This window comes from Sesamum indicum, linkage group LG2 (assembly GCF_000512975.1).
Source record: "Sesamum indicum cultivar Zhongzhi No. 13 linkage group LG2, S_indicum_v1.0, whole genome shotgun sequence".
Taxonomy (NCBI): domain Eukaryota; kingdom Viridiplantae; phylum Streptophyta; class Magnoliopsida; order Lamiales; family Pedaliaceae; genus Sesamum; species Sesamum indicum.
Window position 1 is genome coordinate 16,876,335 of NC_026146.1, and position 18,347 is coordinate 16,894,681.

The 18,347-nt window shown below is 36.8% G+C and overlaps 3 protein-coding genes, 1 long non-coding RNA gene and 1 other non-coding gene across 12 annotated transcripts; 2 read left to right on the forward strand and 3 right to left on the reverse strand.

Moving 5' to 3' along the window:
* LOC105156485 (protein SPIRAL1-like 1) lies at positions 1,376 to 4,088 on the reverse strand. Its single transcript, XM_011072625.2, has 3 exons — positions 3,934 to 4,088; positions 2,662 to 2,938; positions 1,376 to 1,704 (listed from the first exon to the last, which is right to left on the reverse strand). Exons 2-3 carry the CDS (start codon positions 2,905 to 2,907, stop codon positions 1,630 to 1,632), a joined length of 321 nt encoding a protein of 106 aa, XP_011070927.1. The 5' UTR covers positions 2,908 to 2,938; positions 3,934 to 4,088; the 3' UTR covers positions 1,376 to 1,629.
* LOC105156486 (UDP-glucuronic acid decarboxylase 5-like) lies at positions 5,933 to 10,201 on the forward strand. 7 transcript variants are annotated; one of them, XM_020691896.1, is made up of 12 exons: positions 5,933 to 5,951; positions 7,046 to 7,158; positions 7,446 to 7,532; positions 7,614 to 7,701; positions 7,788 to 7,879; positions 8,025 to 8,089; positions 8,166 to 8,254; positions 8,819 to 8,896; positions 9,006 to 9,099; positions 9,350 to 9,456; positions 9,562 to 9,602; positions 9,779 to 10,201. In XM_020691896.1, the coding sequence occupies exons 2-12, from the start codon at positions 7,069 to 7,071 to the stop codon at positions 9,959 to 9,961; spliced, it is 1,014 nt and encodes a 337-aa protein (XP_020547555.1). In that variant the 5' UTR covers positions 5,933 to 5,951; positions 7,046 to 7,068; the 3' UTR covers positions 9,962 to 10,201. The 7 variants fall into 7 exon arrangements, 6 of the variants coding, with proteins under 6 accessions (XP_020547555.1, XP_020547556.1, XP_011070930.1 ...); XM_020691897.1 differs by lacking the exon at positions 5,933 to 5,951 and adding an exon at positions 6,004 to 6,155 and having other exon boundaries at positions 7,041 to 7,158; positions 9,350 to 9,480; XM_011072628.2 differs by lacking the exon at positions 5,933 to 5,951 and adding an exon at positions 6,006 to 6,155 and having other exon boundaries at positions 7,041 to 7,158.
* On the reverse strand, positions 9,942 to 10,321 carry LOC110011571. The gene is made up of 2 exons (XR_002286594.1): positions 10,182 to 10,321; positions 9,942 to 10,078 (listed from the first exon to the last, which is right to left on the reverse strand). It is a non-coding gene; the product is annotated as an uncharacterized LOC110011571 (long non-coding RNA).
* Positions 11,157 to 16,131, reverse strand: LOC105156487 (cell division control protein 48 homolog B). Of its 2 annotated transcripts, none has more exons than XM_011072632.2 (12): positions 15,950 to 16,130; positions 15,798 to 15,842; positions 15,657 to 15,712; positions 15,269 to 15,418; positions 14,499 to 14,606; positions 13,726 to 13,825; positions 13,316 to 13,600; positions 13,063 to 13,232; positions 12,651 to 12,779; positions 12,177 to 12,264; positions 12,007 to 12,084; positions 11,157 to 11,796 (listed from the first exon to the last, which is right to left on the reverse strand). In XM_011072632.2, the coding sequence occupies exons 1-12, from the start codon at positions 16,106 to 16,108 to the stop codon at positions 11,320 to 11,322; spliced, it is 1,845 nt and encodes a 614-aa protein (XP_011070934.1). In that variant the 5' UTR covers positions 16,109 to 16,130; the 3' UTR covers positions 11,157 to 11,319. The 2 variants fall into 2 exon arrangements, with proteins under 2 accessions (XP_011070934.1, XP_020547551.1); XM_020691892.1 differs by having other exon boundaries at positions 11,655 to 11,796; positions 12,170 to 12,264; positions 15,950 to 16,131.
* TRNAT-CGU lies at positions 16,203 to 16,274 on the forward strand. Its single transcript has one exon. It is a non-coding gene; the product is annotated as a tRNA-Thr (tRNA).

An 18,347-nucleotide genomic window follows, 5' to 3' on the forward strand; every position in this document is an offset into this window, starting at 1 on the left:
CATCCAAGACCCCCCAAAATCAGTGAAATATCAAAATCCCCCATGAAAACTTTCACTAGTTATTTATACCTTTTTTTTTAAAAATAATTGAACTGCACAATTTTGATTTCTCCAACGCTTTGGTCTGTATATTTTTCTCTAACTTTCAATAATTTAATTTCCTAGTGGTTAGACTTCAAGGTGAATAATGGGTCAGATGAGCTCAGAATTGAAAAGTTTTGCACAAGATTGACCCATTACTGAGCCTTGAAATAGTTTTAGGTAGTTTTCGACTTACAAACTAGTTTGGTAGAGCCTGTTTCATTTTTTCTTTTATGAAATTGAGGTATCTTTTAAAAAGTTACTTAAATTTATTATTTTTATGAATAATAAATAAATAATAAATTAAATCAAACAAAAATTTATAATAAAAATTTATATCTAGAATAAATAGTAGCTATAACTATATTATGAAGTTTAATAATAATTTAACTAACAAATTAATAATAATAAATTTAGATAATAAACAGAGAGTATTAATTAATTAATATACTAAAAATTTAGAAATAAAACAATAAAAATAAAATTTTTAGAGTTTCAAAAATATTAAAAATTTATAAATATAGTCAATTTATAAGAATAAAATAAAAAATACTTATCATATATTAATTAAAAAATTGGCCCAGTTATTTGACCCACTAGCCCAAGACCAGAAGATCTTGGGGTACTAGACTGGACCGATCCTAAATATTGATACTTAAGACTGGTCGAGGACCAATTTGATCCTAATCAGGCCTGGGTCAGCATAGCCGAACCCAACGCGACTCATTATGTATCTTGTGTAGACCTTTGCTTTTGTAACAGTAGTTTAAGTACAAGGACTCTAGACAACACATGACACAGGCACAACTCTACCTATGAATTTGTATAATGCAACTGATACTTTCCCATTTTGTCAGGGAAAAAAAAAGAAAAAAGAAAAGGAAAGGATCACATTTTCTCACAACTTTCACTTTTGTTTTTCTCTCACAATCATTTCTTTACATCTCAATGACTTCTCATTTCACATTCTTCTTTTTATTTTATTTTCAATATTTCTTTCACTTGTCAAAATGAAATACATACTTTTAAAAATAATAATATGTTCGAAACACTTTAGATTAATTGCGCATTAGTATCAAAACCAACAAAAAGTTGGGATAAAAATTTCAGCAATTTAGATTTGATTTTTAATGAGGGAAAAAGAGTAGCTGAAACTTTTATGTTTGCATGGAATTGGTAATTTGCTCTCCTTCTCTGGTTGCATATATATCAGCTCATTTGATTTTAAACACCTCAAACTGGTATAATAGTGTATCAAAGTCCCTAACTATATAATGCTTCGGAGAAATAAAAATGGCAATAATAATCAATACATATGGAGCCGGATGAATATCGATGATGATCATGTTGACAGCAATTTCTTAGCTCAAGCAGTACAGGAATATTTGAGTCATTCTCTCCATATTACACAAGGAACACCAGGCCACATATACGTGACAATTGACAATTAAGCTTGATAATCATAAAGCTGAAAATACTGTCTCATGTACCCACAAATTTCACAGAAATCAAAAGACACTGGATAAGGCTTGCAGTCTTGAAGTCGCCTTAGTTGCCACCAAACAGGTAACCCAAAGAAGAGCCTCCTCCAGGGGCAGCATGGACCTTTGTTGATGGTCGATCCTGTGACATATGAATAATCAAATTAGTACCAATGTTGACAATTACATTAAATGATGGGAAAAACATGGAAAGACGCTCATTAACATGCATTTCTAAACTCAGATTTTTTCCTAAATCATTCTCTTATTGTTTTGTGTTAACTCTCCATGTTCATTGTTTCGGAAACACCATGGCAACATAGCACTCTGAAACTTATACATACCGCATTCAGCAATTATCATAGACTGAACCTTTGTGAACCGAAATGTCACCAAATCTAAGTCCATTTTGCTGTCTTTCTGTATTTAATAGGAGTATATTCATATATACAAGATAAAAAGCATTACTACATCAAACCTCCCATGGAGTCGGAGAAGTTACTGTATCATAAGCAACGGAACTGAACTAAATATCCAACAAATGCCAATAGCATAGGCCTACATAGTTTGACCTCAAATCGTAACTAAAGTCTAGTGGACAAGCTAAATTTCTTAAATCTAGCCTCCACCTTGAACCAGCTCACAGATCTTTTATCCAAGCTCAAAAACACAAAATTGGCTCACATTGGCTAATTCGCAACTCCATGGATTACATTTTATGTGCAAGTGGAAAAGTGAGGACTTCTCAATTTAACACATTTGTTTTTGACTAATACAGCATAGAAGCCGCGCAGAAACATCACAGACAGAAACAAGTATCATATAAATATCAAAACCTAAATAACCATAAACAAGAGAAGGAAAGAGGGGGGAAACATACAAGAAGTCATTGGAAGTGCGCATGGCAATGGTGACACTGATAATGATAGTGATGGTAACAAGTATTAAAATATTAAAAGAAAAATGACTCTTATCAGCAATTAGGGTGTTCCCCTTCAAGGAAGTCTATACCATATGCCTTTTAATTATGAAAATACTATGACAAGGGAACATAATCAGCACCCAACATACAGCAAAGTTGTCTCAACAGGAGACATACCGTGATGAAATTGCCAGTGTTTTGACCATCTGTTCTTACGTAGTTGTTCGCAGTGCTAGTATTAATGCCTGCAGGGATCTGCTTGCTAATATCAACCGGCTGTGCAGCAGCATTAGGCTTACTCACAGCCTTAGTTTCACTTGGAGCAGACTGGACATTCTCTTTTGCAGGTTTTGGAGCCTCACCGCTCCCAAACAAGTACCCTAGTGAGCTTTGTCCTCCACCACAGCTAACTCCACGACCCATTCCTCCAATTCACAGATCACAAAATTCAAACCTGTCCAAATGGAAAGCAGATATAACCACCATGCAGCAAGAAAAAATCAAGACTAAGCTGTATTTCCAGACAAAATTATATTTAAAAATATCAAAGAACATTGACTTTCTAATACCTGGAAGGCTTATTTGTTTTATGCCAACTTTATTCAAACTTTATCCCTAAGGTATGCAACTGATAAAGGCTCAAGAAATAACGAATAATGGAAAACAGAGGCAGGACTCATTTGAGCTCTCTTGAATATCTCCTATTTTTGGGTCCGTGTAATATTTCAGGGCAGAATTAGCATCTTTCAACAGCTTACAAGAATCCATGTTTAGGCGAGATTAGCTCATGAACCAATCAGTTCAATCATTTTTATCCAAGTAAGAGTTCCTTGTATTCATGTTTCCTGGCCTTTCTCCAGTCACAGTTTTACCTAATGATTATACCGAAAACTGGGAAAATTAAAAAAGGGAAACAGGAATCAAGACAATGTAACTCCTCAACTATTAATTTAAGTGCAATAGTGCAAAGATTCAAAGCATTCACTTTTTAAACTCTCATCTAAAACTTCACATCAGATCAAACTGAACACGAAAGCATAATGATTGCTTGAATATGCTTCCCCATGGATTGAGATAAACAGTAATAGAGTTTTATAAAGAATTAATTGAAAAATAGGGGCAGGCAAGCTATTAGAAATTGGAAAAAGGAACTGATTAACATCAAAAGTTGGGGGAAATATGAAATCTTTACAAGATCTCAACAAATTGGGTTCGCCACCAAATTGAAATCATAAATTGACAATGACACCTAATCAGCTAAAACTGCTCTACGAATCGCATCAAGAAGTACCGCAATTGAAGCAAAAAAAAATTCCCACTTAAGTACCATCTAATCATTGCCCATCGTCAAATCAGCAACTAAACAAACACCTTAAGCAAAATTCAACTAGCACATTCAGATAGATAGATGACATAGGGAGCGATCAAGAATTAAGGGTTTTGAGTTACCTCTGCTGCTTTGAGGTCAGATCTAGCGGAGGAGAATCCGCTCATCAGTATGGAGCCATGGCGTATTAATTTAGGGTGAACTTGCTGCTTCCAGTCAATTTCTTCTTGTTCCAGGTCAGGATGTGCTGTGGAGCAACTGTCGGTGAGTGGCAGAGGTTCAAGAAAGGGGGTTGGTGATAGCAAAGTGGCAGTGGCGATAGTTATATTTGCGTACAGACAGAGTGTACAAACACAAAGACATATAATGAGGTATTCACGTTTTAATGCAGGAAAGTAGTCAAATCGAATTAGAACCCCCAAAATTAGTGAAATATCCAAATCCCCCCATAATAAGTTTCATTATTTGTAGATTCTATGCCAAATAAAACATCCAAGAATCCGCAAAAGCAGTGAAATATTTAAAATCCGCATGATCTGTTGTACCAAATAAAGCATCCAAGACCCCGCAAAATCAGTGAAATATCAAAATCCCCCGTGAAAACTTTCACTTGTTATCTATACTTTTTTTTTTTTTAATAATAATTGAACAATACAATTTCGATTTGATTTTGTATATTTTTTTCTAACTTTCAATGATTTGCTTCTCGTATAGTTAAAGTTCAAACTGAATAGTGGGTCGGGTTTGTCCAGAACTAGCACGACCAATCGGGCCTTTTTTTTTTATTAACATTGAGGTATTTTTAAATTTATGATTATTTTATAAATAAATAAATAATAAATTAAATCAGAAAAAAATTATAATAAAAAGAATTATAACTAAAAGAAATAGCAGTTGAAACTACATAATAAACTTAAACAATAATTTGATTAACAAACTTACAGTGATAAACTTAGATAAGAACAAAGCAAAAAAAACTTAGAATAAACTTTGCAAAAATTAAATCTAGAGTACTATTGGATTAAAGTACTAAAAATGTAGAAGTAAAATGATAAAGACAATCAACTTACCAAATACAAAGTAAAAATTATATTTCATACATTCTTAAAAAAAAATTGGCTCAATTGGGTGGACCCACTAACACAAGACTAGAAGATCTTGGGCCAGTCCCAAATATGGATATATTTTTTTTAATTTATTAATTTTAACTGATATTTAAGATAGGAATTAAAGTTAATGGAATCTTTATACCGTAGGGACTAAGTTTGATGATAGAGAAATATAAGAAACCAAATCCAAATAAATGGCATAGTTGAGGGGCCAAAAATAATATTTACCATTTTTTTCACTTATCATAATGAAATGCATATTTTTAAAAATAATAATTATTCTTTGAAAAACTCTTGATTGATTGCCCTTCACACACACTAGTATCAAAATCACGCATCCATCAACAAGAAAGGATTGGGATAAAAATTTAATCAATTTAAATTTGGTTTTAATTGACTAAGATAAATAAAAAAATAAAATCCAAAATATATATATGTAGAGATTGATCCCATGGAAAATTATTTTTATATAATGCGACTCATAAACTACACAAGTGAATGTCATTTAATGAATTATTAAGTAAAAGTACAAATTATTATACATGTATTATATAAATAATAATATCATAAAACAAAACTACTCACATTTATGTCATATGTGATTGAAGTTGAAGCATTATTGCTACAGGAGTAGCTTCAAATGTTGAATTCATTGTAACAAAAGAGAGTTGAATTTATTGAATTTTTTTTATTCAAATTAGGTTTAGTCGAATCAAATCAATTATAGAGTAAGTGTAATCTACTTATCATTTAATTAGTTAGAATTATACATCAATCAAAAATAAATATACTACACTTGCCATGTAATCGGTTTAGTTTGGTTTTCAGAATTCATTACATAAGCTATTTGGTTTAGGTGCGGTGTATCAGCCAAGGTACGCTGAAACATCAAAATCTCTAGTTTTGAACATGCAATAAAATGAGATGGTATTGGTAGCATGTAATCTTCAAGGATTCATTTGTCTTTCACTCTCATCATTTGATGACACTTTTTTCTAACCTCCTGATAATCGAAAGATACCATTTTTCTTGTACGTTGGGCGGACCCTTTTCTTTCTTGTTTCTTTTTCATTAAATTACTCGAGTATCCATATTTTCTGTTTGTAGATCACGGGTTTTGAGGATACGGGTTGTGTGTGGGCTGTGGTATATAAAGTTCAAGTCTTTATTTGTTGTTCCCATATGAGTTTAAGAAGGTTTCTCATATACACATACATTTACATAGATATTAAGAGGTGAACGACGCTCGACTTTGCTCAAAAACATATATTTTATTTTCTTTTTGGTAATTTCTGAGAAAGAAAAGCTCCGACTTTTGATCTGTGCCTCCGTTGAATATGAGTTTTTGTGCGGTAGACTCTGTTGATGTTGTGAGGGAGGATTCTTTTGTTTGTGTTCATTATGATAAATGTGTTGAAGTAGCGTTGTGATTGCTGAAGGTTCAGATTGGCATTGGTTAATTTGGTTGAGTGATTCGAGTTTGATTTGCACTGAAGATTTGATTTTACTAATTATGGAGATTTGGTTTACTCGTCTGTGTGTTGAGATCTCTCCTGGTAACATGAATCAGCAATGAAATTAGAGAATTTCTTTTTGAGTGGGAATTTCATAGCTTGTGTTGAAACCGTCTGTTTTTTTGGCTGCATGGCTTTTATTTTGTATGTTACCTGATTTGGTGTTTGAATTTGCTCTCTCTTCGCCGTAAAGATTTATTCTTTAGGCTATTTTACCAACAGAAAAAGGTTCAATCTTCTCCTAGATTATGAATCTGCATTGAAGAAAATTTGGAGTGAGAATTGTTATAACTTTTCTTCATTTTAATTCATCTTTTGGGTTTTGAGATTGAGAGATGTTGTTTCTCATTAGAATCACAATGTGCCCGGAAATCTTAAAAGATTTGAATGATGGAATCCCGTTAAATTTGCCAAAAGGCTTCTTCGTGACGATTTTTCAATATATCAGAATTACAATACCAAGAATTAAATTTCTGGATAATTCAAGTACAATGGACGACCGGAGTATGTATTTGAACACATGCAGACCTCTTATATGTGAATGATTGTTGTTTGTGTGTGGATCTAATCTGGATTGATAGTTAATCTGATCTACTTGCTATGAAGTCCAGAAACTGAAGTAGAAATTGCAGAAATGGCTACGGAAGAGTCAAATGGAGGGAAGAACATAAGTAGCAAGCCACCTCCCGAGCCTTCACCGTTGAGAAGAGCAAAATTTTTTAAGGTACCATAGAGATGGTGCTCGACAAAATATTGTGAAGAGTTGGGGGGTTGTGTTTCCTTTTGTTTGCTTGTCTTTTAGTGCAATCTTCCGAGGTACTAGAAAGTATTTTCCCCGTTCTTCATCAATCAAACCACCATATGTTTATTAGTGTCGGTACATTAGAAATGGTAAAAAGTTGTTTTATCCCATTGTGCCAATGAGTTCTGATTACTAGTACTCTTCTGTCATTTTTTCACCTTAGATTACGGATATTTTTGCTTAGATAATTACTGACATCTTGATGACAGGCGAACATGAGAATTTTGGTTACCGGTGGTGCTGGATTCATTGGCTCTCACTTAGTTGACAAACTTATGGAAAATGAAGAGAATATGGTAAGCACTTGTACTGCTTATTTTCTTACAGTAGTTGTGTATATTTTACAACATGTATAATTTCTTAAAAACTGTACTCAGGTGATTGTTGCGGATAACTACTTCACTGGCTCGAAGGATAACTTGAGGCAATGGTTTGATCATCCGCGATTTGAGCTTATTCGACATGGTCACTGTTGTTTACAGTTATTATCAGATATTCTTGATTGAAATTTTGTTTGTGATTCAATGTACACTGATTTTTTTCTTTTGCAGATATCACGAAACCTTTATTAGTTGAAGTTGATAAGATCTACCATCTTGCTTGTCCTGCTTCCCCAATCTTCTACAAATACAATGCTGTGAAGGCCAGTCGTCTCTCTCTCATCATTGTTTCATTGTCTGGAACATCATGATTTTGTAAGACACAGTAGTGTTTCTTTGATAGATCTGTGAACAATGATTTGTTTATTTTCGGTTCCTTCTTTTGCCCCTTGCAATAATACTCAACAGACAATTAAGACGAATGTGATTGGAACGTTGAATATGTTGGGACTTGCTAAGCGAGTAGGAGCAAGGTATGATGATTTATCCATATTCTTGTCAGTTTATTTATTGGGGATATGTTAATCATTCTCCATCCCGTTTGAATAGGATTCTGCTGACATCAACATCGGAGGTTTATGGTGATCCTCTTGTGCATCCCCAGACTGAGGATTACTGGGGCAATGTCAACCCCATAGGTTCTTACGCTCACTACTTATCTTGCATATATTGTATATTGGTATAAAATCCTGTGTGAATAACCCTGTAAGGCTTGTTACTTCGAGGGATGGAATTAAGTTCGGATACATTAATAATGGATAAAATGTGGGATGAGATTAAATTATCACACTATATATCTTATTTACTTGTATTGATAAAGGTTCGGGATAAAACTAAATTTGGGAAATAAGTTACAGAAAGAAATTAAGAAATTTTGTAGAAATATCGAGAATTGGAATTATTTTGGACCGAATATTTTTATATCAAAGGACAAACATGTAAAATCACATGAAAACCTCCTCAAGTGGGCGTGGTGAGATAATAAATCCCACCGAACTTGGTGGGGATTTAAACAATCATTTTATCATTATCTATCACAAGGGCCGGCCTCAATGTAAGTAAACAAGGAATTTGACTGGACATCTCAAGATATCCACAGAGTCCCCACAAGTATACAAGGCCTTAAAGTTCTATGACCAAATAATATGTCAGTATGTTAAAGCACAAATGAATTAGTCACTGATGAAGTGATCAAATTGCAGGAGTTAGAAGTTGTTATGACGAGGGAAAAAGAGTAGCTGAAACTTTGATGTTTGATTATCACAGGCAGCATGGAATTGGTAATTGCGCTCCTTCTTTGATTACATATATATCAGCTCATTTTATTTTAAACACCTCAAATTGGTATAGTAGTATCAAAGTTCCGAACTATATGAAATGGTTCGACAGAAATACGGATCGCAAGAATCTTCAACACTTATGGACCCCGGATGAATATCGATGATGGTCGTGTTGTCAGCAATTTCTTAGCTCAAGCAATACGGTAATACTCTGATCACCATTTTCTCAATTAAAAGTCCCCTGCTTGAATCCCGTCATGGTTCCAGTTCTCTGTCTCCTGCACACATTGTCCAAAGTGCACTGTGTGAAAAATCCCCTCCAAGAGAGACAGACGGACATAGGACCAATGTCTTGATTCCTTCGAGCTCTAGTGCTGTTCTCCTCTTCATTGCTCAACTCAGTATGTAGGCCTGTAATTTGTAATTCACTTTCTTAAACGACATGCGGTGCAGTGACGAACCTCTGACAGTTCAGTTGCCTGGAACACAAACAAGAAGCTTTTGCTATGTCGCAGACATGGTTGATGGTCTTATTCGACTCATGGAAGGAGATAATACAGGTCCAATCAACATTGGCAATCCAAGTTAACATCATTACTCGATTACCAGACAATAAATCCAATGTTTCTTTTCATTCCCATCTGATTCCTCCTTCACTCCATCAGGTGAGTTCACAATGCTTGAGCTTGCTGAGACCGTCAAGGAGGTAACTTTCTATACTTCTGCATGGTCCAGTTACTCCCCAAACGGAAGCACATCTGTCACGTCTTGAAAAAACAAGTCTTATGTTAGAGGCGTGATTGGAACATACATACGCTTGATATCCATGTCAGCATCAAGATGCCTTTCTGAAATTAGCACAACGTGATTGGCTTATTGCAGATGATCAACCCAGCAATTGAGATCATAAAGGTGGAGAACACACCGGACGATCCTCGCCAAAGAAAACCGGACATAACAAAGGCTAAGGAGTTGCTAGGGTGGGAGCCAAGAATCAAGCTGCACGATGGTATTCCCCTTATGGAGGAGGATTTTCGCAAGAGGATCGGGATTCTGAGGAAGTGAAATTCTTGCCTTAGCATGCACCAACTACTCTGAAAGATCAGTCGCAGTCCCTATTCTTTGATTTTGCTACCGGTTGTAGTTCTTTTAGTTGCCAGCAGTGGCTGGTTGGCGTGTAATCTGTTGCAAAATTTTTGAGTTTCTCGAACTAGGTCAGCATCATGTCAATTTTTGGAAAACTTGCTAGCTATTGATAACAGAGTTTTAGGTACTCTCTTTTTACCTGTTTCATATTCAGTTCAATATGTTCCAAGATTTTCATTAGGTTTCAGAGTTTGTACTCCCAACTGTTCACCATCTCCCCAGCTTGAATCTCGTTCAATCCATAAACACGTGCAATACCATCTCCAACCGAGACCACTCTGACCGATCTCATCCATTTGACAATTCGTGTAAAACTTGCTAATAACTTTCTATTAGAGTGGTTAGTCCTGCAGCTCTGGGAGAGAGTTCCTTCCATAAAATTCCATTTACTTATAAAAGGGAGTGTAAACAAGGTGCTCTACCTACTGAGCTGTAACCCTTTGTGCTTGTTCTACTATTTTGTATTCCAGCGAGTTTCGGAGGAGCCCCCAGTTCTTGTTTGGACCAGCTTTGTAATTAAGACTCGAGAAGTGGCAAAGCTCATACTAATCAAGCGCCAAGACCAGGACTGACTAATTGGACCACTGTGTTTGTAAATTGATTGGCTAGACAAATTTTACTCGAGAATTGGGCAGGGGCCGCGCGAACGCAGGCCCCCACTACCACAAATTATGACGTAGGCTCGACCACTTGGGCCGACCTTAGGCGGGCGCCCTTCCAAAGTGCAATGGAAGTCGCCAACCTAGGCCATGGGCCTTATTGATCACCCATTGACCCCGTCCAGGTAAGTATGGAGCACAATGCCTCTCCTTCTTTTTTTATACTACCACTTCCCTTTCCTTTCTGAGATTCAGTCGATGTGGGATCCAAACCAAGGCTCCTTGATACGCTCATCTACCCGCACGTTGGCTCTCTAATTCACAGTTCAACAGCAAAATTACTTGTGCTGCAGATGAAAAATAAATCCAAGGTCCAGAAGCATTCAACATTATCATTAAAACCGGAATACATAGTACTTCTCAAGTGCATGGATCCGACCACCTTCCTTAGGAAAAGATCAGATTGTTTGATGTTAATAACTTTTCTGATGGGATATAAGATTAAGTGCTCCAGCTTAATAATAACACTCAATTGATTGGATTCTTGAAGTACAGACATACAATAAAAGAAAGGTTGGAATGTCCTGGGCGTCCTTTGCCTTATACATAGAAAGAGATAAATAAAGTTATAACAGTATTCATGTTGTTGATGTTGCACGCGCAATAACATGAAAACGTCTATGTCCTTACTAGTTCTGTATATGTAGTATCAATCTGGTGAGAAATATACTTTACAACACCATATAGAATCAAACTGATAACACCAACTGTAACAGGAGCTGCTGAACGGAATATACTCTTGTTACCACCCTTGCTTTTCAATTTGGAGCTGGGTTCAGATAGGACGTTAGGCCTTAGATTTGGATTCTTCAGAAATGAAGCATATGAATTAATCTCTTCTCTGGTAAGCGCTGGTCTTAGTGATCTCATTACAATCTGGAAGTGTCTGTTGCACACGACTGTGGCTGATATGTCCTCTCTGAGAGCCACAATTCCTGCTTCACGGCATAGCCCCTCCAGCTCAGCTCCTGTGAAGAGCTCAGTATCTTGTGCTATTTGGTGGAGATCAACGTCACCATCTACTTTCATGTTACGTGTATGTACACGGAGGATTTCATATCGAGCTTCTAAATCTGGCGGTGGGACGTAAAGCACCTATTTGACATAATAGTCCAGTTATGTAAGATTCAACTTGAACTTTCTAATTTCCACTTAAAAGCACAGCATTGTTTTGTTTTTGCACATTTCAAGTATAAAGAACTAATAGTTAGTAAACATCATTAATAGGCAATGTAACTAGGAACCCCATGGGCACATCAGTAGAATTTGAATAAATATTTGCTAGCGAGAGCACAGACAACTTACTAAGTCAAACCGTCCAGGACGCATAAGTGCAGCATCAATAGCATGAGGACGATTTGTAGCAGCCAAAACAAGAATTCCCTACAAAAACAGGGATGTAAGAATTAATATAAATATCAAAATTTTAATTTTATTTTTGAGCACGGAAGGAAAGTAATAACTTTACAGCTCACTTTAGCCTGCTCTAGGCCATCCATTTCAGTTAGCAAAGTTGACAGAAGTCGCTCCCCAACGATTGAGCTCCCACTTGAGTTTCCTCCTCTGCCATTTAGATGAAAGTGCAATCAATAGGAGAAACTATGAACCGTAATTCCATATGGCAAGAGCCAAGGCATCAGATAGGGCAAATAGAGAAGCTGCAGACATGCTAGTTCAATACTAAGCAAGCAAACTGCATGAAGGAACACTATCATATAAAAGAATTTATAATTTACTAAGATAAAAAAGGAATCCTTCGCTGTTGGTTGGACTTATAAAGCAATATAACACTTGAAAAGTATTCACACTTCCATGGATGGATTTGAACATAGAAATGAAAAACATGTATAACTAGTTTACTAGGAACAATTTTTCACTGATCCACTAAGCTATGATAATCAAATGACATGAGAGCACATATTGATTGATTAACTAATTAGGAAACATACCTTTTGGCAGCAACCACATCAGCCTCATCAAAAAATATTATGCTAGGTGCAGCAAGACTAGCTTTTCGAAATGTATTACGCAACAAAGCTTCACCCTCACCCACATACATGGAATATAGTTCTGCACCACTGATGCAAAGTGTAATTTTAGTGAGCAACAAATCACGGGTTCACAAGCATAAAACTGGTTATTGCAATCAGAAAAGTGCTTTGTCCACATCTTTAACCACCACCAGAAGATTCAGTAATAATCACCTTCAGACTAATACAATAATAGTATTTTCTCCTCTTGTAAGAGTGATGGGAAGATTACGAAGTGTAAACTTTTGTTGCCAAACTTTCTCCTCTTATAAGATTAAAATGTTAAAATCCAGTCTAAATATATCGGTTAGGAGGAAATAAGGGACTATACCTCAGAGAGAAAAAAGAAGCTTGCGCAGCGCAAGCAGCAGCCTTTGCAAGGGTTGTTTTCGAGCATCCTGGAGGCCCATGAAGAAGAATACCGCGGATGGGTGATACTCCCAGCCGTGAAAATGCTGAAGAATGTTTTAAAGGCCACTCAACTGCTTGCTGAAGCTTTTTCTGTCCCACATATTGAAAACAAAAGATCAGATATTATATAATGCTCTGTTGTGAATAAAAAAGATAATGGCTATGCTTCAGACCTTCAAATCTTTTAATCCTCCAATATCTTCCCAAGAGACCTTAGGAACTTCCACAGTAACACCTCTTGTTATACTGGGACCAACCACTGATCTAGCATGCTTCCAGTCATCAACTGTTATCAGACAATTTCCACCATCTTGATGTACATCAGAAGATTTGCTCAATGCAGACATGGTAGCCTCACGGCATAAAGCTTCTATATCTGCCCCAACATAACCCTTGCAAGATGCAGCTATAGCTTCTAGGTCAACACTGGGATCCAACGGAAGCTTCTTTGTGTAGAGCTGACATTTAGGGAAAAAAATAACTCCCATAACCGGAATAGAATATTTTAAGGCCAAATGGCCATGTTAGGCTTGCACCTGCTCTTAAGAAAAATTGCGTACTACATAGAAGTCAAATGGGGTACCTTTAGTATTTGACAGCGCTCATATTCATTGGGTGTGGAAACTTCAACCTCAGCATCAAAACGTCCTGCGCGTCTTAATGCAGGATCAATTGCGTCCACTCTAGACAGAAAATAATTGATTTCGTTGAGACACTTACAGATGAACATGGATGAGCAATAACGAGAGGAAAAGAAAAATCAGAAAACTCAAGATAAACAGCCATCTATTTTGAGGACAACATTGGACTGTTCTGCTAGTTCCAAGTTGGAATTAATATAAGAAATCCACTCCTATCAGAGTCGACCATACTTCTATCAGCCAGTCTCATTAGAGCACTAACAGGGAACAGGTTTTCTTGTAAGCTTTATCTTGTGGAAGGAAAGACATGTACGGCACCCAGCTAATATCAGATAAGGTTCTCAAAGTGAGCTTGCTCTTTCTGAAGATAACAAAAGTATATAAAAAATATCCTCAAGAATAGCAGTTAATAACAGTAAACAAAATGTAATTAAAACATTGATCTTATCCCCTGTGCATATAGCTATAACCTGCCCATTGAGAAATTACTCGAGCTTGTACAGAAAGAAAAGTTTGATGAACAGAAAACTTGTAGTTCTCTTTTCCTATAAATCCAAGTTGGACCAAATAATAGCAATTAAAGCACACCTCAGCAATAACAAGAGGAAAGCGGGATCATATCTTTGAAGTGATTATTTGTTTCAACATTTGCTAAGACTGGAGCCAATAATGAGAAATTCAACAGAAACAGCAAAGATCATGATCTAAAGACTACCTATTAGTTGATGCAACCACTACAAAATGGTATCCGGATGTTGATAAAGATTTGTTTGCATCCATCAGCATGAAGAGCTGTGAAGCTATACGAATATCTTGTTCCCTCCTGCAATTGAAGATACAATGTATTTTCATCTAACTTATACTGACACCAGGCCTTAAGCAAACAAAGCAACATGTAAAACTGTTTCATCCTCTTTTAGCTGCAAGTTTCTGCATTTGATGAGAATATACCAATCTATTGTCCAAGGAGAAAATTCATAGAGAAAAGATTAGGTATCACCTAGTAAGATTCTGTTTCCGGTAGAAATATAACAACAGAAGTATCATCACATGTGGATAATGTTTTCTTTTTCCAGCATAAATATATGCTATCTTTAAAAACACAGAAAACAAATATCGTGTCAAAAGAAGAAAAGATGAAAAAGGAGTACTTAAGCAATTTTGCAAATCGTTTAGCCCTTCAATTTGGCCATGTGAAATACTTAACCTATTAATAGCATGATCAGTCGCCAGTGAATTAACATCAACAGCATGCTTTACTACCTGTCCATTTCTGTTTCTTTCGTCCCAATTTTCTTTACCCTGTGGTAATTGCCTCTCCATTTCAAAATCAAATACTTCTTCTCTAGTAACTGTAGCCTCAATTAAAGAGTTGAGAAAGTATCATGAAGTTGAGCGCATACCATACACATAAGAAATGGACAAATATCATGATAAAGGAAAAGGAAAATGTAAAGGTCAAATCTTTGTACAACTAGCATGTACCTAGAGTCTCGACGAGGACAAAGTACATCTATTTCATCTATAAAGATAACCGAAGGCTTGCCCAATTTTGCTCGAGATGTTGCTTCAGCAAAAGCCTCGCGTAAGATTTTTTCACTTTCTCCCGCATGTGATCTATGAACAGAATGAGGACTGCAAGATATAACCAGCAAAAGATTCAAACCAGTTAGTGAACTTTGGAAAGAAGTAAAACTGATCATAAACAACAAACTTGTATAGCTTGACTTCTGCTTCCATCCATTACATGTAGCAGTGCAGAAAACAATAGTTAACAGCCGTGACGTTTGTGCCAAGGTCATTTCATTTGCACAAAATAACTTCCAAACATACTTCAAAAGATTTTGATATCCATAAAGGCAGGTCGCGTTACCTAATGACAATCAAATGCGCATCACACTCACGAACTACAGCTCGAACCAAGCTTGTCTACAAATACCAGAAACTCGTAAACTAAAAACGAAACTTCAATAACTGATACAAGTACGCGAAAGGAGCGCTAAGTTTAATATACCTTCCCCGTGCCAGGTGGGCCGTACAGCAGCAAACCACAACGCCACTGAAGAATTAAGAATAAAAAGTAAAGAAACAATATGTGATTTTCTTCAGAAATATGCATATGAAGAATATCAAGCGCGCTGCCGTGTGAGAAAATGAAACGTGCACCTTGAGGCCGAGTATTCGGGACTCCCGAGAGTAAAGTATCGGGTAAGATATTAACTCCCGCAGAGCCTGCAGAGCTTCGACGTTTCCGGCAATTGCTTCCTCCGCCTTCCACGCGGCGGCTCCGCCACCGTCATTGCTGGCGCTGCTACTCGTCTCCATCTTACTGCCCAAATGAAGAACCGCGCTTTTGAAATATAACACCGCTGTTTTAGTGTACCGGTGATTAACGTCTTATGCATTCTTCAAAGCAAAGGCCTCCGTAGCATAGTGGTAGTGCGTTCGCTTCGTAAGCGAAAGGTCGCGAGTTCGATCCTCGCCGGGGGCTCTGTTACTTTAACACCATCAACGTTTTTTAGTTTTCAACAGAAAGGAATATCTGCAGTCGCCATATATGTAAGGACAAAAATCTAAATCTATTTTTTTGTATTATATAATCACATTTTCATTTAAAATATATTTGAAGTTTCTATAAATAAAATTAAATCTCCCTTTCAACTACTTACAAGATTTTAAATATAGTGCAAGTATATAACATTACAATACATTCATGTCAAAGTTACTAAGGCTTTATTCAAATCGAAAATTTTTAAAAAATAATTTCAAACTTTGTTGTTGTTCCACCTTCAGATGTTCCAGGGGAAGGCAAATCCCATTGAAAATGGAAAAATCGAGGAAGAAGTTGAGCTTGCGGCAGCAACAGCCTCTGACTTGATTGTTGCACCACCCTCAGATGTCAAAGGGGAAGTCTGCGAAACAGTTTACCCTGGGTCCTCAGACACCAAAGATCCCACAGAAAATGGAAATACTGATGAAGAAGTTGAGCTTGCAGCAGCCTCTGACTTGGTTATTGCACCCCCTTCAGATGATAAAGTAGTCGCCCACAAAACAAATTACTCTGGTTCCTCAGATGCCAAAGATCCAATTGAAAATGGAATTGCCAATGAAGAAGTTGATCTTAAGGTGGCGACAGCCCCTGACGCAGTTCTTGCACCATCCTCAGATGTTGAAAGCAATACCTGCAAAAATACCCCTGATTCCTTAGACGCCAAAGATCCAAATGATAATGGAAATGCTGACAGAAATGTTAATCCTGAGGCTGCAACAGCTTCTATTGACTCAGTTCTTGCACTGCCTTCAAATGTTAGTGGAGTTGCTCAGAGAACAGATCAGACTGATTCCTCAAGCTCAGAAGATCCAGTTGAAATTGGAAATGGAAGCATCAAGGAAGAAGTTGATACTTTGGCAATATCTCCTGCTTCTGCATCTTCCGTTGAGTCACCTCAGTCCTTGAACCGACTTTAAACATTGAAGTGGTTTCCCAGAAACTCTCCTATACTTCTGTGGTGAGTTATCTCGTGTTATCATTAACCATGCAAATTTCGTTATTTCTACAAATCTTTTTCTTAAAAGGTTTCTGCTTATCTACAGTTGGCAAAAGGGAGGGCTGCAACCTCTTCAAGAACTGCAAGAATTCCTTCATATTCCAAGAATATCGCGGTTGCTCCGCCACCAGCCAAAGTGTCAGCCCCTGGTAGTGCCGGTGCATCAAAAATATCAACTCCAAGCAATGTTGTATCCACAAGCAATGCCACGGCAAAGATAGCAATGAACAGCATTGGTACACCTAGTACCAGTTCCAGTCAAGAAGGTTGATTTCCTCTCTCTTATCCAACTTGTTCACAGAGCTACAGAAGTATTAGGCTACTGATCAATAACTTACTGTTATTTTATTTGATCCTCTTAGCAGGTAGGAGGAGCATATATATAGAAAGATTGCCATTTGATATAGATAGACAAGGTATTCTGGAGGTTGTTACGAAATTTGGGCCGGTAGGGAGAAGTCAGCAGAGTATCCAAATGAGAAGGCACAAGGTCTGCTTTGTGTTTGATTTGATTTAACATTCATGTTTCAGTTCCAACTCTTAAGTTTCTCATGCCACGTTCTTTGTCAGGACGGTTTCTGTTGCGGATTGGTGGAATTTGAATCTGCACACTCTGCAGGCTGTGCAGTAGAGGTATCTATATAACGTTGAATCTACATACCTCTCTCTCAAAGTTTGTAGTTAATGATTTACTTGTATCCCAGGCTAGTCGTGTTAATTTTGGCGAAAAGCAAGCCTACATCTCATACAAGAGATCTGCCGATCAAGGTAAGTTGATTAGCATATCTCCTGTTTGTTGCTGAGTACAAGTTAATTCATCCAAGACTTCTACATGGCATTCCATACTTTTATCAGCTAAGTTAATTCATCTATGCAGGTCACAACACTAGGCCAACATTGCCACTGACCGCCCCTTGGCAATATCGCAATTTCAAGGGACAGAGAGACGGTATAATTACTAACAAGGGGGCGTTTCAGAACAAAACCAAGCAATCGAACAACCAAGCTGATGAGTG